At 39.9% G+C, this 22,098-nt stretch overlaps 1 protein-coding gene across 4 annotated transcripts in view; it reads left to right on the plus strand.

Moving 5' to 3' along the window:
- The window catches only part of LOC101171037 (interleukin-1 receptor accessory protein-like 1-B), a 231,567-nt gene extending 210,057 nt beyond the window's left edge, over positions 1-21,510 (plus strand). The window contains exons 8-12 of one of the 4 annotated variants that reach the window (XM_023950643.1): positions 423-568; positions 8,549-8,695; positions 14,600-14,770; positions 16,204-16,248; positions 19,333-21,510. In XM_023950643.1, the coding sequence (XP_023806411.1) occupies positions 423-568; positions 8,549-8,695; positions 14,600-14,770; positions 16,204-16,248; positions 19,333-20,054 (1,231 nt within the window). In that variant the 3' untranslated portion in view covers positions 20,055-21,510. The remainder of the gene's footprint in view (positions 1-422; positions 569-8,548; positions 8,696-14,599; positions 14,771-16,203; positions 16,249-19,332) is intronic. The other 3 variants (XM_023950644.1, XM_023950645.1, XM_023950646.1) reach the window with 3 other exon arrangements.
- The last annotated feature ends 588 nt before the right edge of the window (positions 21,511-22,098 follow it).

The raw sequence follows: 22,098 nt of genomic DNA on the forward strand, positions 1-22,098 counted from the left end.
CCGGTATAAAAAGATTTCTTCACATCACCATTATTTGATCCCCCCCACCCAAACACACACAAACACAAGCTGACGAATATCCCTTATTGATTTTATTTCTGATGTGTTTTTACTGCAGAGAATCAAATTAACCTACCATGACGTACTTAACTGTCCTCAAAGGAGGCTTCATAAAGGCTTCTTTTTCTAAGAAGAAAAACATTGTTTAGAGATATTGTGTTTTCCTCAACTCTCTAAATTTACTTAATTTAACTTGTATTGTTGTCCGATGCTCTTGCATTCATTACTCTGAATTACTGACGCAATTCGATTATCTCACATAGTTTTTCAAATCGTCTGAAGAGCCCCCTCCATCCAGCATTTAAAAAGGAAGACTCAGTGAAAACCTTGTTGAAATTTGTGTTTTATTTGTTTTTTTGCAGAATTGTAAAAGAGCACCTTGGGGAGCAGGAAGTGGCAATATCTTTAACTATTACCTCCGTGGAGGAGGAGGACTTGGGAAATTACTCTTGTTATGTGGAAAATGGTCATGGCCGTCGTCATGCCACCGTCCAGCTTTTCAAGAGGGGTAAGAACGAGCATTTTTCCTGTCTAATCCTAAGAAATACCACCTATTATTTGCTTTAGTTTGAAGCTACGTTCACACCTGGCATGTGACGCGTTTAGCATATGGTGTTCACACTGGACTGTCGCTACCTGATACTAGCACATGTAACTACAGTTGGAAGAGATATGGTGCGAAATGTAAAAGCGGTGCAAATCTCGCGAATCTTGCTCCAGGCTTTTTCTTTCACAGCTCCATTCCGATACAGGAAAGACTTGGCGTCATATAATTCCAATCTAGGCACAAACCGCAATCATTAATTTCTCCTGTGTGATCAATTTTTTCAATGGTTGGCACCTCCACTAATGAAAGGGGACGCCATTCATGCATCACTACCAAATCCAAGTCCCTGATTGGTCAACTTGGTTTGACTTTCAGCGCATGTTTTGTTCATAGAGCCTGAAAACTGTCTTAAAAATGTGTGTAGCTAATGCTAGACTTTTGAACGTGGAAGCCTGAAACGCGCAGTTACGTGCATATACATAGACTTCCCATTGGAAGTGGTCCCTTGTCCGCGCTTTGCCAGCAGTGTGAACGTTGCTTAATTTGTATTTAAAGAAAAACCTTGTTTTTCCTTCATTTTTATAAATTATTATATTCTGTGTTTACTTTTATCTGACTTTGGTCTAAATAATTAATAGAATCCACCACATTTAGCTGCATTTTTTTTGGCAAATTGACATGTGCAGGCATCTTATGGATTATTATGTGCATAATTAACATGTGTTTGGGACCCAAAACACTTGCATCATATTTTTCTTCATTTGCACTAGTAGCTCTTTTTCTGCTCTGGCTTTTGTGCATAATTAGTTTAAAGCTCCTATAAAGAATTTGCTCTTATCCCACAACAGAGGTCATTTGACGGCTATTTAAACCGAAAACTGATCCTTGACTTTTTCAAAGGCTGGTGAAATCTAATGCACAAATATGTTTTTAGTTCTTTATTTGTCAGTTTCCTCCCTTTCATGTTTGTTACTGTGATCGAACCATGTCGGAAGCGCACTCTTTGGCTGGCCTTTGCAGGAGGCCGACAGCTTCATTTTCTGTCAGAAGATAGGGGTACTAAGTCAAGTTCTCTTTTGCCTCTCACACCCTTCGCTGATGTTTGTTTTATGTTCCCCTTCAAAGAATGCATCACTCAAGAGCCTGCAGCAAGTCCAATGTCACAGCAGCTGCCTTTCTTTATATCGTAAGGAAATAAAAAAAATGTGGCAGAGAGCAGCGGTCATTGAATCATAAACAACTTGAAGAGGGAAAATGATTGCTGATAATGAGTTAGCAGCACTGCGCTTATGGAGAAAGCCAATAAATAGCCAATTAGAGAAGAAAAGCATATCTGTGCTGTTTATCTGAGATTTACTGTATGTTGCTGTTTGTGGAAAAATAATGTACAAAATTATGACAAAATGTGCACTTTAGACAAGTGAGGATTTGTCAAAGACTTAAACATAGCAAAATTTAATTTAATTTAATGGTGAGTTAAAAAATGTTTCCATACCAAAAATAAAGCCCGTGAAAACTACCTGAAAAATGTTCAAGGACATAAATAGGCTGTAGAGCACTGGACACCGGACTGGACTTTGATACAAATTACTGGAGCTTTTTCTGCACTACTAGCTGGCCTCAACAAGTTGTCCTCATGTGCAGCTACTACTACCACCATGTCCCTTTCGAGTTCACCACAGGTGTCATAATCCTGTATTTTATCTGGACCGGGGACCGACAGAGGGGGACCCAGACTTGGGCCCCTTTGTGGCTACATAGTGAGGACATAGCACGTAGGGAGCACCCCTTGGGAATCAAATCCTGATTTCCCATCTGCCAGTCCTGCACTTAACCAACTAAGCCACCCAGCTGCTATAAGGCACACAGTTAATAAGTAGTCTATTTTTGAACCTATGTAATATATATATGTAAGGTGCACCAAACTCAAAGGTGCCATTAGAAAGGCAAATCTGTCAGAGATAAGTCTGTTGATCAGTTAAACTTTATTGTATTCACAGTACCTCTAGAGCTTGATTTTGGCACGCTACACAATAACCATTCTCGAAGCATTAGCCGTGTTGAAGTGTCCACAAAACCTGAAACTGCCAACCAGTGGCGGTTCTACCCTGAATTACTCCCCGGGCGAGGCCCTCCTCTAGCGCCCCCCCCCCCCCCCCCCCCCCCCCCATAGAGTCACTTTGTCCATTTATTGTAACTGAAAATACAGTTAGGAAATATTTAATAAACACAAACAATCTGAAATAAATATTATAAACTACAAATCACACTAATAATACACTACAATAAATGTAACTGCAGCACTAAGAACAGAAAACACTAACTAAAGCCTAACCTTTGTGGCCTTCCTTGATGCAAGCTTGTCAATAACGTCATCATATGAAATCTGCTCCCCCCCTGAATGATTGATACTAACAACAGCAGGTTAGTGAGTTGCTCCTGAGACATTGGTGATCTCAGGTATGACTTGATCAACTGGACTTTTGAAAAGCTAACAGCAGCAGCAGCAGCAGCAGCAGCATCAGCAGCAGCATCAGCAGCAGCAGCAGCAGCAGCAGCAGCAGCAGCAGCAGCAGCAGCAGCAGCAGCAGCAGCAGCATGCTACCATCACAGCTTATTTAACATTATGAACTAATATACAACAAAAAAACACAACAAAAACTTTGTGTTACAGCAGAGCAGACAGACACACGAATCATAACTAATGTTACAAGTTAAGGCAGAGCAAACATTTAAGAATAAATATCTTAAAAATGACGTTATTTGCAATATTTGGGCCTACTTCAGTTTTGGTCATGATAGACCAAACAAGAGATTTTTCCTCTGCAACGTTGTTGTTGTTGTAGGGCAGGTAGCATTCGAATTTAGAAAACGTGCATCTAGCTATGATAATAACCTTTTCTTTGTCTCTTTTCTCCTCTTCTTCTCTTTTCTTTCTAAATTGGGCACCAGCTTTGACCTTTTTTCTCCATATTTCAGATGTTTTTGCATTTAGCATAAATGTCCTGACATAGGTATCAAGTCTGTCGACTAAACCAACTGTCATCTAAGTGAAGAATTTTTTTTTGTTTTCCCATTTTTTATTTGAAATAACCAAAAAAGCATGATTTTTTTATACTTTTTTTATACCCGCAGCCCCCCCCCCCCCCCCCCCCCCCCCCCCCCCCCCCCCCCGTTCGTCAAACATTTCCAGCAGGAGCGCGTGCAGCTGCACCCAGGGGCGCCAATTCGCTACATGGCGGCGCAATTTTTATTTTTATTTTTTCATCAAGCACTGAGCCGCGGCCCGCGACCGTTGCCCCCCTGGAAGAAGATCCAGCCAGGTTTGCGCATGCGTTTTGTGCTCCGTGCTCACCTCAGCCTGCACCCTTCACCCCACGCCCCCTCCCTTCTCCTTCTTCACCCCGCGCCCCCTCCCTTTTCCTTCTCACACACATTTGCGTCTACTTCTCAAAGACAGCAGGGAGCGCAGCTGCGGGGCGGGGGCGCCGCCAGGTTTCAGGCTGTTACAAACTCTGTGATATAAGTAAACCAATAGTGATGCATAAAGTATTTTACAAGAGCTGAGCCGCTGGCGCCGCCCCTCCGTCATTTTTCCGCCCCGGGCGATCGCCCGTATGGCCCGTGCCTAAAACCGCTACTGCTGCCAACCATGTTTGGGGCATGGGAAAAACCAGACGGACACCCTAAAATAAATGTTACTGTGACTACACTAACTCCCAACCTTGTTAGCAACATCTAAAAAAAACACAGTCAGACACCATTGTATGTTCTTCATGGGGGGTTTGGTGTTTGGTCGGAGTTTTTGGCCGTGTCTGTCTGTCGTCGTCAGGTGTTTCTCGTATGTTAGTGTTATTATGTCAAATTTTTAATTTTGTTGTTTTGTTGTTATGAGTGTTGTTGAGTGGGGTTTGGATTTTTATAAGCATTCGCTTCTTCCATTCCCTTTTCAAATCCTATTTTCCAAGTCGTGTGTTTACTTTTTTTTTTCAGGTAAATGTTGATTTGATTTGAAATAAACTTGTTACTTACTTACTGTTAGCAGGGAAAGCATATTCACAATAACAACCAACCAAACATATAGACAGTGCGCCATGTACCTCTCAAACTAGCTTCAACATTAGCAAGTACAACAAGAATGAATCATATGAGGCCCTCCAGATTATAAGTAGTTTTAAAAAAAAAACGTAAGCTTTCAGCTCACATTACAGTGCAAAAACTGTAGTTTGTTTGTATTTTTGTTTTTTTGGGGGGAAATTTTGCGACCTATGGTCTAATTAGGTTTTGCCTCAGCAAGTCATCTGCTACCATTTAAACCTGGATTTAGTCTGTGGAAATCAATCAGCATCAATGATCTCAATTGCCGACACACTTTTGACACATATCACGCCTGACATTGCCCCCACTGTACCAGCCTGCTTTCACCTGCCACTTCCTCCTGTTTTCCTACGATCTCTGTAACTACAAACAATTGATCTTAGTACTTGAAATTGTCCTCCTTCTTCACCTGTACTCATCCTTCACTTAAGCCCCTCTCTTGCTCACACATGTAATGCATCCAGCTGCAGGTAATCTTTCTTCCTCCCCTTTCAAAGCAAACCTCTATCTTTCTGGACTTTTCTGCAGAAAGTTCTTGCTCCTATCAAAGATTATATTGTTGCAGCAAACTCTATACATCGCCATTGTCTTACAGCTATCTTACATGTTCTGTTTCTCTAGATCTACACAAACCGCCTCTTTCTAACCTTCTCTGTTCTTCTTGATGCATTCTCAAAGCAAATATTGGCTCTGCTGTACTTTTTCTTTGCTTGAATCCATGCTGCTGCTCACAAATACCTTAGCTTTCACGTGTGACTGTTCAGGTTTACTCGTGTCGTCTTTCTTTTTGCCCTTTGGCTGCTTCCTTTAGGGGTTGCAATAGCAATCACCCATAGGGATTCCTTAACTATATCTATGAACCCCCTATTTTGTATTCCTCTAGGTCTTTTTCCTAGGAGCTACAACCTCAGCATCTTTTTATATCCAAAACATCTTTATTACTATTAACAATTCATCTGAGAACTTGAGCACCAGCTCTCACATACAGTATGTCCTGAATCGTAGATATGTACCTCCACTCTGGACTTCCTCATCTAAACCACAGCTCTTCTCTCTGTATCCTGTCATAAACTTTCTCTAGATCTACAAAGACACAATGCAGCTCCTTCTTGTAGTCCTAGTTTCTCTCTAGAAACATCCAACAGGCAAGACTAATTGTAAGACTTGTTATGTCAGTGGAAAAAAGTGCACAAATAAAAATAAACACAAAGTCGTGAAAACTTAGCAAAACCAGAATCAATAAATATAACTGATATTGTCTATTGTTCTTGCTTGGAAAAGTTGGGTAGATGGCACCTGTTTAAAAAAAGTCTGAAATTGTATTAACATTTCATTAAAGATTGGAAAAGAAATCAAGGTGTGCAGTACATGGTGGTTCGCCATTAGTGTAGCAGCACATGTGACCATCACACTCATCAGCTCCTCAAAGTTCTCCTTCCATCTTTCAATCCCACTTGTGGAACCTGTAAACCATCCCCTGTCCTTGATCAGCCTAACATGCTGCCCATCCTTCTATTTCTCTTTCTCTGCTATACAGATCCTCCTCTCCCTGATTTCTATCTAACCAGGCACCCCTTTGTTTGGCCTTTACCACCTCCACCTTCAACTTGTGCTGCATCTCCCTGTGCTTCTGTCTTCTGTCCTCTGGGTCCCATATTTTCTTGGCTAACCTTTTCCTCTTCAAACAGTTCTGAACATCTTCATTCCACCACAAAGTCTCAGTATCTGCTTTGTTCATTCCAGATGACACACCCAGTGCCTTCCTCTCAATCTCCCTGATCATGTCAGCTGAAGCTGTACAGTCACCTAAAAGAATCACCTGGTCTCCTAAAGCTCAATTTATCTCCTCCCTATAAAACCTACACGGAACTCTTCCTTTTTCAACTTCCATCACTTGGTCCTCTCTTCATCTTCCTCACCACAAGAATCATCCTACACACCACGTTCATATGCTGTCTAGCCATACATTGCAATGTCACCCTGTGATCCTCTCTTTTCTGAAAAAAAATATTCACCACTGCTGAATCCACCACCATCTGTCCTTCTGCATTCATGTCTTGAACACCAAACTTACTATATCTTCTATCACCTCTGGGTTTTATTTTTCATCTGTTAATATCTGCACCAGTCGCCACTCTTCTTCCCTTCTTAGATCAACAGTAGTCCAATTTCCACCAACATTTTGTGGATCAACAGCGCAAACAGTACAGGTCAATCCTCGTACGGGTGCATTTGACTATACCTTTAAAATGGGCAGAACATCTCCTTCATTCTTCCAGCATTTCATTCTTAAAAAAATGTTAAAAACACTCCAGACTAATTCTATTCTGCCACCTCTCTTGAATACCTATGTACCTCTACTGGAATTCATTCCGGTAAAATGAAATTTCCCGGTTGGAGTCCGTTCTAATATTCGAACTAAAGTCCAATTTGACCAGTTCCTCATTTACTGCTGTGCATAAGTCAAGTAAGAGACTTTTCCCTGATCCAAATAATCTATGCTGGATGCAGCCTTATCTGTAACTGCGGTGGACACCAACATGATCAAGCTCACATTGGCCTGTTGCCATCAAACTCCAAAGTGGAATATAGTTCAACCTCCCTGAGGTAGTCTCAAACTGACTCATACAGTCATACAGTCAGGTCCCGCTGACTATCTCCAGTGGTATCACTCTACTTTCTATACAGGTTTCTTCCTGTGGTTAGAGTCCATAGATTAAGCCACTGAGGCACCCTCCAATGGACGCACTCAAATTACTCTGCACTGATCCCTTTTGGTTTTTTTCTTCAGGTGCTAGGCCTAAAAGAAAGTGATACAAGGTTGTCTCTTCAGACAGGAATAAACTGAAGAACTGTTAGTATTGGCTGACCACATATTAGCATAGATAATCTTTTATAATAATGATATGAATAATAATATTTATACTGCTATGACTCTATTTCTTTGTTGTGGTGGCACAGTGATTAATGCTTTCATCTCACAGCAAGAGGGCCCCTGGTTCAAATCCCTAAGGTCATATCTTCAAAGGTTGATTAGTTACTCTAACGTGTCACTGTGAATGTGTTTTGGTATGTCATTGTGTGGCCCTGCAGCTGTCTGGGGACCTGTCCAGGGTGTACCCTGCCAGGTTAGGCTCTCGCGGCCCTGTAACCCCAAAAGGGATTAAGAAAATGGATGGATGACTGGATGGATGGTTATGTCATTGTTGATCATTAGGTTGGTGCACTCAGTGTTGTGATTGTTATGGCAACTCTGCATTCACAGCCCAGTGACAGAAGCTAAATCTGTTGCAGCACAGCTCACTGCTACAAAGTGGATACAGTATCTGATAGCACAACTAATCATTCTCCAAGCCTGATCTCATGGGATGGAAGAGCAATTATTTTAAAAAAAGCAGTGATCGAGAAAAAAGAAACCAGAAAAGGTACGATGGAGCTCCAGCTGGCAATCAAGTGCGAAAATTAAAACACGTTTTAAAAATACCACCAAGAATGCTGCCATAAAGAGTCAAAGCCCTGCAATGGATAACAGCCAAAGAGCAGAGCTCTTTATTACTGAACTGTGCTCAAGAACAAACCCCCTTTTTAGTTCTTGTTTCCTCTTCAGTGCCCACTCATTCTTCCTAAACACATTGTAAGCCTCGTGCCTCTGAAGGCCGATTCTGCTTTGTTTTGAGCTGAACTAATAAAATACTTATGACTCTTTCTTTCCAGCAAATGTAAATTCACCCTGTGAGTCCATCGATTCTTAATGAAACGTTGTACCAAAAAAAAAGACAAAGGGGAATATGCAGTTTTGACATTTCTCTCCTTTTTGCATGTGTGTGTGTGTGTTGTCTTCAGCAGAGCTCATGTACACCGTGGAGCTTGCAGGAGGGCTGGGAGCGATCCTGCTGCTTCTCATCTTTCTCATTTCCCTCTACAAATGCTACAAGATTGAACTGATGCTTTTCTATAGGAGACACTTTGGTAGCGAAGACATAGATGGAGGTAAAGGCAACTCTCTCGTTTGATGCATGTAACTTTTTAACTTGCTTTATGTTTTCACTTCTTTCTACCAATCTTTTCACACGAGTCAATTTCAGATATTTTTAGATGACTATAAATGTGCCTTTGCAGCTCTAATTTCCTTTGGCTTGAACTTGGTCTTGAACAGACTCTTGTCTCTATAAAAAAGTGTCCCCCACTTCTGTTTGAACAACAGGGAAGCCATTTGTCCCTTTTCTTCTCTGCATGCAATCTTGGGAAGAGAGGAGCAAGTTTTCAATTTGTTGCTCATCTAAAAGATAGCAATGTGTTGTGGATTGGAATTCATCCTGTACCTGCCAGGTAGTCACACATAAAGACTGGACACATTTAAAGCACCAAGTGAAATAAAAAGAAAAGCCAAACCAGAGTGAATTTGTAGGTCAGTGCCTTATTTTTTAAACTTTTCCCTCACTGCTGCGTGTTTATTCCCCAGTGTCATTCCTTTAAGATTTGTATTGCAACTCTGTTTTCCAACATTGTGGAAACAGTGAACTCATCAGATTGTCTCCGCGATTGTATGAATTATCTATTAGACATGCTTTTGTTGACTTACACTTCGGCATGATTAAGTCATACAGTAAGGGGCCGCTGATGCAAGCTGTTTTTGATTTTCCAACTTTTTGCTATGTGGTTAATTTGCAAGGTTGGTTGCTAATTTAAAGCCGCTGTTGGATGTTCAGATCTGATGGAGCGCAGCTCTGGCCTTCCCAGCTCGTTTCAAAGCCGCTCATCCTCCTCAAAGTCTTTTTGAAAGAGCTTCTCTCTCTTTTTCAGCTGGCCCACATTTCGGTTTCTACAGAGAATAATGACTAGGACTTGCTGAACATGTCACCAGCAGTTTTTTTTTTTTTTTTTTCTGTTCTCTGTGTTCAGCTCTTTCAGTTCTTCTCGCTGTCTGCTGGGAAATCATTTAGAGTTGGGGAAGAGGATATTGCTTGAGTCTTGATTTGTATGTTTGTGTCTAACCTACTTGTGATTCAAGGCCAGGTGGAAATGAATCCACAGGGACGTTTTTCAACTGAGCCACCCTGTTCCATGAAAGGGTGCTCATTTTGCTTTAAGTCTAAATACTTGAGTAATGTGTGATTTTGTATTAGTCAGAGTATAAAGAATGCAGTCCATGTTGTAAAGACTGAATATAAGGATGGACAACAATGTATAAGATGAGCACAGGTAGGAAAAGTAGTGCCTTACATCTCCCTTCCGGGTGGATACGGGCTATCTGCGGGCAAAGAAGGGGTAATCTGGTACACAGGTGACCCATACGAAATTTTAAGATCGTACTCCTCATCCAGTGCAAGGTGAAAATATTCATTCACCTTTTTTTTCAACGTGCATGCTGCAGGCGACAAGTCATAGCGATCACTTGAACAACATATAAGGGTAAGTAGGGCTGAAGTAGCTGAGCTGCAAGGAGGTCGTACAATTTTTTCCTTTTTTCAATGCTCCGGAACCCTGCGCAAAGAGTTTATTAGTGCTGTTTAAATTATACGTGCTTGCTTTTTGTGTGTTTCATGCTTGCAGCCTGACTGTTAGATATTAGGAAGCAAGACTATTAGAGGGTAGTTTGTGTGGGTGTCCTATGCACTTACAAATCACCTACACATCATGTGCGTGTAGTATTTGCTAGTAAGGAGTGAGGGAGGAGCCAATACACTATACTTATGAGCATAGTGCTGCATAAAGGACACCGGATGACAGCATCACATGAGGGTCATAAGTGCTTGTAACTTAAAATAACCTGCAAATACTTCACAATACACTTACTGCACGCTCAACAATGGTAGGATGCATCCACTCCACTCTACAACCCTCTACAGACCCAAACAATCCCAAAACCTGCAGCACCAGTAGGTAAACCCCAGTATGGGTGCATATGACAAAGGTATAAGTAAGTCTAAAAGGAGAGGATTTGGATCTAAAACTACCAGAAAGGAGATTAAGGAGGAGAAGCAAAGAAAGGGTTCTGGAATGTTGTAAAAGAGGGCACGAATGAGGTTGGTATTACAGGAGAGGATAGAAAAACCAAAAGACAGTGGGGATAGAAGATCCACTGAGGTGACTAAAGGGAAAAACCCTTTAATGTTTAATTTATTTTGTGTATCATATGGCGATAAATACTTAGGTTGAATAATTTTACTTTAAATTGGAATGATAGCAACATATAGATATTTTTTTCATCTAGTTTTAAGTTAAAGTGTTATTCCACAGTTTATATTACCTCAATTTTCTGCATTAGGGCTTCGCAAGTTGTATTTTGTGAACCTAACCAAGCAGCAAGAAAACAAGAAAATAATTAATTAAATGCTTTTATAACTACTGGGACAAGCGTGTAAACTATAAAACAAATAGGGTTAATTAAGCTTCTACAAAAATAATTGCACAAAGTTAAATTAAATAAATAAGTTGTTCAGCTTTTACAAGTGGAAGGACTTCTAACTCAACATGAATAAAGTTCCACCCGCAGGGGCAGCAGCAGCTTTACTGCAAAAACTAAATCTTAAGAAAGTAAATAGCTTTGCTTCAAGAAAATTTGTCTCATTTTTCATCTTTTCAATAGCAAAATAATCTTTGTTTGATAAAACGTGTCTAGGCAAGACCATTTTTTACCCCATTGGCAGATTTTTTGGTTTATTTAAAAAAAGTCTACCAATGGGGTTTATATTTTTGACCTTTTTTATGGGACCTGTTTTTGCAGTGTGTTGCATTTAGAGTAGTGATTGGCACCAAGGGCCTCATTCCCACTTGTTTTCCAACCTGTCCTGCTCTGTCATGTTTAATTTGGCTGGACACACCCGATCCAGGTAATCAGCTGGATCAGAGAGATATCTGGAAAACTTGCAGACAGCCCTTGAAGCATGGAGTTGCGCATCTTTGATTTAGAGATTTGGACTGGTATCCTTTTGAGATGTGGACTTGGATAAAATTTGCCCTAAAATCTCAGATGTAGCAAATTTCCTACCTGAGTTGGACAGTTAAAATGTTATTTTCCCGCTCAAGTTTCACATCACACTGTTAAAATGAAATAGTCTTTTTGTATTTCACCTCAACTACATTTATGGCTTTGAAACTTTACATGTAAAACCTTTACAGTCAAACTGAATTTCTAATTCAAACATTGTGCTGGATTACCGTAATTTGTCTTCAGGTGTGGGTCATTATCACTATAAAGTGCCTTTGGTGTCCCCATGAGTATTACTCATTCATAAACTAAATGGAGCAGAATAACTAAACTCTGACTTCTTATCATAAGTGACCAAAGACAAATCAGTAAAATAATTTGGTTCTTAAATTGTGATTTCTTTAATTTATGCAATTTTTTTTCTTTGGATGTATGCGATTTTGGTATGTCCCACACGCTGTTCTGCTAACTTCAGGGTGTGTAATAAATGGTTAAATTATGCTAAATATATAGGAAATTGCTACATATTTCGTATCAAAGCACATTACTTGATAAAACAAGTCATTTTGATCATGCAAATTTTATTTTCATAATGCTATTAAACATTTTTTGCACGTCCCTGACATTGCTGTCCACCCTGTCATTTTGGGAGAACTGTCTCTTTAAAAAACCTGCAATGTTTTAAGTGACACCACAACCAGCATTTTGTCTTTCTTCACTGAAGACTGAAACAGTGGCTAGTTGCAGAGTAAATATTTACACTTTTGTTTAGTAATTTTAATCATATTAGGTGTATAGTCAGATGTCAAGCTTAACATGTTTTGGTTCACATAAGCAGGCCAGTCTGCACACTGGAGTGCTCTACATCACTGTTGAACAAGCACCACACGTCTTCTGCTCCATATCTACCTCCAGAAGACATGAACCTGTCGCCATCTGGGCCCACCTTGCTTCAGTTCTGAAGATACTGAGAGAACGTCACCCACTAGCTAGCATACCTTTATTTTTACAGCGATAGGCCTGCAACACAGCATTGACAAAAAGGGCATTTCTTCTACCTCTCAACAGAACCCTACAAGTATGGGTTCCAACAAATAACATGGAATTTCTTTGAGGCTAGTCATGGGAAGGGTGCACCAGATGATCTGGATGGAGCCCTCAAGAGGTCAGCAGACCAGATTGTAGCCCATGGAGGAGACATTCCTGATGCCCAGAGCTTGGATGAAAAGCTGAAAAGTGAAAAGAAAAGAGATTTGTTTTTCAAACCAATCATTCTCCCCTTAAAACGACATTTTTCTTCTCATTTTACAATTTAATGTTTGACTTGTACTGTGCACATTGATGTTCAGAGGTTATCTCAATAATGCCACATGGCTAATTGGCTATTTTTTGCCACATGGCTAATTTTTGGTGTATAGCTACATAAAGGAAGAGTGTATCAAAACCAGTCTGTTCACCTGATAATTTCACACATGGGAAAGGGACTTCTGGTTGTCATTTTCTTTCATTAATTGCAAAATTAGGTAATTTAACAACCTTTTGAAAATGTGTCCACCCTGTCATGACCAGGGTCAACCCTGTCGTACTACTGTCCACCCTGTCATTTTCTTATTCACAGAAAATAAACAATTTATTTTCACAAGTTAGCAAAACGATCTGTGTGATTCCTTTATTAATACATATCTATTAATACATATGGGCCAAGTGGTATTGGTTTAAATTTTCACCAGATATATTTGTTCTTAGATTTTATTTAGAAAAGAAAGTGCAATTCTTGCTGATTTTGTATAGTGACAAATTGTTTGCCCTAATTTCATTACTATATAAATTCTTTTTCTCATTAGCTAATGCACAGTTTTGACAAAGGGACTAAGTGGCTTTCTGAAAATATCAATTTTATATCCATGATCATGATCTTAAATGGAAAATCCCATGTTTTTTGGTGGGATATTGTGAAGTCTCAAAGGCACCTTATGGTAATATTGACCCATGTATTCAATGTAACCATTGACTGTATCTGGACCTGGAATGAGAACACCCACCCCCCACCCCCCACACACAGGTGTTCCAAACAGAAAGTTCCCTGCTGGGTCCAAGAAGCCTAAATCCCATAGACTTCTACTGAGGGAAAAGATCAGCTATTCCTCAGTCCATATGTATGTCAGATTAATCATTCTTGCTCTGATAACTTTTGTCTTCACATGTTCTTGCTAATACTAATTTTATTTCATTTTATTTTTTCTTTGGTCATTCAAGGTATAAACTGATCAATCAGACGCCCCAATAAAAGTATATGATCTCATGTCAAACATTTGATTGACAGATTCTCCTAAGCCTGCTTTCAATAGAAGGGGTGTGGCCTTCGAACAAGCTCCCTGTTGATTGGCAGGGGTAGTTGCCATAGAAACTTTGACTCAGACCGACTCGGACCAACCTCTGCATACTGACAATGTCTGGTTCCAACATGACATTTACTGTATCACAAATAAATGGCGACTGAATTGACTTAATTTGGTTGGAGCTGGAAGTGAGCCAGTCTTTATGGATGGGGTCACACTCACTCAGTCCAGTTCTCATACACAGTATGAGTATGAGTATGAGTCAATGAACATGTACTAAGTTGTAGTAGTTAAAAGCTTTGTTATAAAAGACATTCCAAAAAACATCAAACCTTTGGCAATTAAAAGCAAAAACATTTTTTTCTGATTAAAAATACACAAAAAAACACGTTTAAATTAAAAAAAAGGACAATTATAGCAATTCCGGTTTTGAGATAAAAGTTTTTTTTTTTTAAAAAGTGCATTCCCATCACCTTCAAATATTTTTTTGTCTTTTTTTGTTGGTAGGGAACAGTTTGCTGTCTGAACTGGCACTGCCTTGGTGTCACATTACAACCACAGACTGGTTGTTTACAGCTTGTATGTCCTCATCCATTATCAAAAATATGATTGTTTCTTTTGCAGAGAACAAAGACTATGATGCGTATCTTTCATACACAAAAGTGGACCCTGACCAGTGGAGTCAGGAGACCAGGGAGGAGGAGCGCTTTGCCCTGGAGATCCTTCCTGACGTCCTGGAGAAACATTACGGTTACAAACTCTTCATCCCAGATCGAGACCTGATTCCGACAGGAAGTAAGCTTATCTGACGGTTAACTGTTACTTTTTAGTCAACTCATGAATTATCACTGTTTGGAAAAGATTATTTAAGGGTTAGTTAACAAAAAGGTAAGACAATCTACCAGCTGTTATAGGCTTAAAACCTATATTTACCAGTCAAACCTTTACTGTCGGTTTAGATTCTTGTTCTTCTAAAAGCTTATATTAATGCAGTACTCATGCAATAGTAACTTTTGAGGCACATTATAACTGTATAAGTTAGACATTTTGCTATAGAATAGTATGGTTGTGTCCCTAAGTAGATTTGTGTGTACTTTTTGTAAAGTGTTGTTTGTGTTGTTTTTGTCTTCATTGTCGTCTTTCCTCCTTCACTGTCTAGTGTGTTTGGAACCATTCATCTAAGCTCAGCAGCCTGGTGGTGTAGTGGTTAGCACAGATAGAAAAATATCATAAAGTTTTTGGATAGGACACCACCCTAATACCATCAACACATCAAGGGCCAAACCTTAGTCCCAGTTTGGTTGACGTGCTGCGTCTTCTTTGTCAAACTTCAGATATTTGAACTCTGGACATGCAGCGACACTCGAAACCCACTGCTGCCAGACCGCCGTGCCATACCCGATGCTCAAAACTCACCGCAGGACCTCAAATTGCGTCTGTATATTGACTTAACATTGAAAACTGGATGCCCAGGACGCGCAAATAGCAATCAGTGTTAATGCAGCATAGAAGATGAATTGATTCAAGCTGAAGTGATTACTCCTGAAAAATGTCATGCTAATAATTTAGTTTATGTTTTTAACATAAGTGAAAGTATTAGATCCAAAAACAGGCAATAAAATCCTTTTTTTTTTCTTCTGGCATCTCAAACTTGTCAGTTGAAGTTGAAGACCATAGCTTATCCTGCTGGCTGCTCCCACACTGGGAGCTACTGATGAGGGACTACAGGATCTCGCATGCACTGAGGGCTGAAATATTGAAGATATTTATCGTCCTCTTTGGTTTTTTATCAGCATTAATAAATCAATGAAAATTCTGTCTGAACGCATCCTCGCGCGCGCTAACTCGCAGTCCGTCGTTGCAGTGGCTCGACTTTGCGAACGGCGTGTGTTTGTACTGTTGGCTTCATGTGGAACAGATAAAACGCAAACACGTCTAAGTTGATCCAGACAGAATTAAACATCAGTGGGAAATGTGTGAAGGCTCTAAGCCCCGCTGACTGAGCCGCCTCTCTCCTTCCTTTAATCAAAAGAAAATTGCCGCCAGCAACAGTGCCAGGCAGAATTATTGCAGATGAATGTCCAATCAGGGAAACATGGTATGTGATTAATTATATGTGAAATAAAGTGAGAGGAATCAAAGCTAGCTTTATGACAGTGTTGAGCAGCATTGTTTTTTCTGTGTCTGTGTCCTGATTGTCACCTGAATGTTGATGTGTTTATGCGTAGGTTTCACCAATGAGCATTACCAGGATGACACACAACTCTTTGGAGGTACTCGGCCTTCTCGCTCATGCATCTAGCTGCTTTCATCAACAGAGTTCCCAAACTTTGCAGAGAAACTCCTTATCCATCCCTGATGTCCACCCACAGCCATCCGAATCTGCTCCTTTCAAAACGAATCACTTAAGCTGTAAAAAAAAATACATGTGTGATGAAATCTTGAACTCTTCAGACCTGTCAGGGTTTTTCCACAGCATCAAAATGATAAATTGAGCCTGCCGTTCTGCACATGCAAAATTAAAATCTGCTGCATCTTATGTCATTCAATGATCCTTGAGATGATTTTACATCTTAATTGGGGCCCATTTGGAACAAATTGACTGTGATAGACATGAAAATCAGGGTAATAGTCTTTCTAAACATGGTAACTTAATTAGTGCGGATTTTCAGAGCAAAAAAAAAAGAGAAGAAAAAAACGTCCTCCAATAAATACGACTCTCTTCAAGACTGCAGACAGAATTATGTCAGAGTGTGTGGTGAAATTCACACAAAGGCTTTTGGAACTGATCCCTGCATTCAGTGGGAGCTGATTACAGATAGAATACATCATTAACCTACAACTCATTTGTCACTATTTTTAAGAAGAAAGAAGACGGAATAACCCGATCAAAAGTAGACCACTGTTGCTGCGTTCAACCACTCAGTCCATGGTTAATTAAGAAGTCTGCAGCTGAGTGCTCTGAATTTGTCAGAACCAGAACTGCTCTTTACCGCTGACAATGAAATTATTTTGGTCTAAGGCAAGCGTCTGCAACCTTTAACGCTAGAAGAGTTATTTGGTGCAGCTTCCTACAGACCAAAACCCTGTGAGAACCACAAAGTCTCACTTCACCATTTAGAATAAAAAAACATTATGTTTTGTGGCACGTTGTGTCAAATAAGATCCCCCCCGCTTTAGCTGATTTACTTTAATTAAAAATGTAAGAAAGTCAAACATGACATTTTCTTTATCTCTTTTCTCATTTTACTGTCAAATGTAAAATATTGGTTCAGAATACAATTCTTTTCATTTGTTCATCTACATGCAGTTATGCAGCATTGTGCAGCAGAAAATAAGAATAAGTACCTTTAGATTATTTTAATATTACTTGTAATTATTAATATAATAATAATTAAATTATAATACTTAAACCTTTACTCTTATTTTGGTCAGTAATTGGACATGTTGACAATCTGAACACAAAACATAATGTACAATTAAAAATTTGTTTTAATTAAAACTAAAAACCTATCATTTTTTGGATTGTTAGCATTTTCCTTCAAAGCCAAAGAGCCACATGAACCACTTGGGAGCCTCCAGCTGCAGACCTCTGCTTTAAGGAAAAACCTATTAGGATATTAACTCATGAATACTATTTAAATGGTCTGGAAATTAACATACTGCGTAGAAGTTCAAAAACCCATAAACAGAGGCTTTACGACTACTTCTTTTCAACTTTTACGCTTGTGCCACTAAAGCTTAAAAACAAACACTAATTAAGGGTCTGAATGTCTAACTTAACTAGATATTTTGATTTCTATTTGAATCAACTAAAGAAAAAGATCTCAGATGTCACAAAACTAGCCTGATAGATGTATGATGAAAGTTTCAGAACATCAATCCAATCACAGCCAACTCTGACAATATTCTGCAGTGTTTTCACCAGAACCATGAGGAAAAAAAACACATCTTATTAAAGGTTAAACTTCCCCAGCTGCTCCCTGGACTGAAAAACTCAAACTCGTTTCTGTCTGTTGTTTGCTTCTCACCTACAAAGAGATCTTTGCTTTTTGGAAAAACAAGGAAGGCAAAATTTACATTTCCAGCAAAATGCTTCTACTTTGCTGAAATGTTGAGGTACTGAAGCTCTCGTTTTGGTTTGCAGCCGCTAAGCATTCCCTGTCAGGGTCAACAGAATGTGGAGCAAAACATTAGAAAAAAACAGAAGATTTGAGTGTTTTTTTTAAGTTTAAGTGCAATTCAGAAGTTCCCTATAAACCTAAAGCATCTGGAAAAAAGGTTCTCAGAGATTCGACAGCAGATCTGTGCTGTTCTCTCAGATGTGGCTACTGAAGCTGTAATCTGTGCAAAATTCCAGAAACCACACTGTGGATGTTCTGCTTCTGGATGATCTCTCATCAACTGAAGCTGCAAACTGGGATTGGAGTCGCTCTGCTGCACCCATGCAGTGGGAACACTTCAATCCTATTGAACCCAATGGTGCAGTCTCCTATATTTTCTCATCAGTAAATACAGCCGAGTTTGAAACCCACATAAGTGTCTACCCGTGAAGTCTAGAGCCTGTGTTACCTTTAGTTGTCTTGTCCTGTGTGGGTGAGGCTGACTATGCATCAAACATGGTGTGTTGTCATGAGTGAAAGGCCGGGTCACACAGCCTCTACGTCCATTTTGCACATATTCCTCGGATGAAAATTGGTCATATGTGAATATAAGTGGAAAAAGTAAAAAAGTTGTGGTCTTTTCGTGAAGTTTTCACATGTATCCCAAATGAACCATGTTAAAACCACGGAAGAAATACAAATAAGTCACGCAAAAACCACGTAAATCAATGTAGAACATGAACCGATGCGTGATTGTTGGCTGTTTATATGCAGTTCATTAGTGATTGGTGCGTCAATAACATAATTTTAACGTGATGTGCGCCGGACATGTGATATAAAAATTATACATCGGTGGTACATGTGTGAAAAGTTCATTAGACATACGTGGAACTGTCGTAGAAAGCCAAAAATTTGCAAATGTATCTCACAAAAATCACGCACAATTGCATAATATTATAACGTAAAAATGTCGTATAAACTACATAAAACACATTTAAACTGGAGACAAAAGATTTTGAACAGTTCAAAACTGAATTCAGATAAAGATCCGTTGGCCGAAACCCTCGATGGACATCTGCGCACATCGACGAATGATAAACGCAAAAAACATGTAAGAATTACATATATCACGCATGTATCACAAAAGACCAAAATGTGGAAAATGCGCGAAATGTACACAGGGGCTCTGGCCTGGCCTGAGAGACCAGTTTAATCCTGCATGTGGATTCATGAGCATCTTCTTGTTTGCTTCAGCCTACATAGAGGACGTGGCTCGCTGTGTGGACCAGAGCAAGCGTCTCATCATCGTCATGACGCCGAACTACGTGGTCCGGCGAGGCTGGAGCATCTTTGAGCTGGAGACACGACTTCGCAACATGCTGGTGACGGGTGAGATCAAAGTCATCCTGATTGAGTGTGCCGAGCTGCGCGGCATCATGAACTACCAGGAAGTGGAGGCTCTCAAACACACCATCAAAGCGCTTTCCGTCATCAAGTGGCGCGGCCCCAAAAGCAACAAGCTCAACTCCAAGTTTTGGAAGCAGCTGCAGTACGAGATGCCGTTCAGGCGCACAGAGCCCATGCTGACGCACGAGCCTGCGCTGGACGTCAGCGAGCAGGGCCCTTTCGGAGAGCTGCAGACCGTCTCTGCCATCTCCATGGCAGCAGCCACCTCCACCGCCATGGCCACCGCCCACCCTGAACTGCGCTCCTCCTTCCACAACAACTACCACACCACCATGAGGCAGAAACACTACTATCGCAGCTACGACTATGACTTGCCCCCAGGGGGCACCCTGCCGCCTCTGTCATCTCTAGGGAACCAGCACACCTACTGCAACATCCCACTGACACTGCTGAACGGACAGAGGCCTCCTGGGAAGAGCCGAGAGCACAGCCTGGAGGAGGCTCACGCCAACAATGCCATGCTCCCCCTACTGCCAAGAGAGACCAGCATCTCCAGCGTCATCTGGTAGTGATGAGGACGCGCCGCTTTTGAAAGACCGGTCAAGGTCAGACACAGCTCAAAGGAACATCACCTGGGATGACGGCAAGACGTGTTCCAGATCCCGGTTCTGGAAGTGCAGGTTGGAAGGCCTTCTAAGGGACTCAGTCTCTGTTATAGAGGACGTTTTCTATGTGGACCTCAGAGTGAGATAATAAAAACACTGATTTAACAACTAGAAATAGACCCAGAACTCTGCATAATGATTACAGCGAACATGTGCACCCAAACACAAATGTGCATAAATACAAGTGAAAGGAAAACAGGGTCTGTACATATATTTGAATTTCTTTGTAGCATCTGTGTTTTCCTGTTTTGTTATTTTGTCCAATTACTTCAGTCAAATCTGTTTCCATCTCTATTGTAGGATTTTGCTTTAACTTGCTGCACAAAAGTGTATATTTTGTATTGATTTTTTTATGTTGTTTGCTAGATCAAAAAGCTGATATTTGATGCTCCTACGAGGATGCATTTTGTTTTTCATTTCTATTTTTTCTTTTTATTAATTTGTCTTGTTTTAAAGAACTTTTGTTCCTTTTTTTTTTTTTTTATGGATGATTATTCAAACGCCCTGGACTTTTCAGGAGCTCCGATGAGCTTGGGTTTGCTTTTGTTTTCTTGTAAAAGGTGTATCTAGTTTATAAGGAAACTCTCTTCGAAAAAAAAAAAATCATAGAATATGCAAAAAGAAGGAGAAGCTGGTAAAATATATATACATGTGTGTATCGCTCTGTGGGACTGGGAATCAATTTAGGAGCCCCTTCAATCAGACAGACCGATAGTCTGGCACATCTATCTCTAAAGCTTCGTTTTTTCTATTCAGACAAACAGCCTTGCTGTTTTAGAGTGATAGTAAAATGCCTCACCTTAAAAAAAATATGTAGATTATTTTAAAAAAAAAGAAATCTATTTTTATAACAGAAAAGAGTTTGCTTGAGAGATCATACTTCTTTGCCGCTCATCTTCCACCCAGAGAGGACCCGTGGATTGATGTTATGCCAGTTTTGTACTCTAGCAACGTGATTTCGGGCTCGTTCGGAGACAAATGACACGCGACAAAACAACCTCTGCTGTTACAGAATCAAAACTGAAACATTGTTTTCATCTTTTTATTTGTTTTAATTCTTTTTTTACATACTGCATTCTACTCTCAATCGAATAAATGGCATTTGAATCATATTTATAGCTCATGTTTAAGCAAAGAAAAGAAAACATTTGTCTTTTGGAAGAATTTTTAAATATATTTGAGGGTGTGACTTTTGAGTATGCATAGAAAATAGATATGTATTCTATATATAATATAGATATTTATATAAATATATAAACACAATTTTCACTTGGAAGGAAATGTCTATCTTTATAGAAACACGATCATGATCAGTTGCCCTTACTTTCTCACTGCACATTAAATGCATTGATTTCCTTTTGATGGTTTCCTTTATTGACTTTTTTAAATGTCAGTAATTCTGAAGTCCTGGGATGTTTTTGCCTTAACCCTTGTGCTATCCTATGGGGTCCAGATGACCCCACCCTTACATTGACGTGTTCTCCCTACCGTGACAAAGGTGGATAAAGGTGAAGAGGATTTCATGTAATCCATGGATACCAGTGAAGATCACAAATCATTGAAGAACAAAGGTTCAGCGTCCTGTCTTGTGGGGTCCAAATGACCCCACTCCCAACGTTAACGTGCCTAGGATAGTACAAGGGTTAAATCCTTCACTTTCTGTGTGACTTATGAATTAAAACCATTTTGTTGGAGGCTACAGAAGTCGCGAATGACTTACCTTGCTTTATTTTACGTTTCCTCCTGAAAATGACATCTGGTATCCCGTTATCACAGGAACACAAGTTATTTTTTCATGATAACAAGACCACAACACGACAACACTGAAAAGTTGATTTTTATTGGTGATCACTGTATATCTGCTTGTAGACAGAAGCAAGATACTGTAGCCTGTAGCCAACCTTCTCCTCGAGTGACAATGGCTATGTCCGAATTCCTTCACTGATGT

This window comes from Oryzias latipes, chromosome 21 (assembly GCF_002234675.1).
Source record: "Oryzias latipes chromosome 21, ASM223467v1".
NCBI lineage: Eukaryota > Metazoa > Chordata > Actinopteri > Beloniformes > Adrianichthyidae > Oryzias > Oryzias latipes.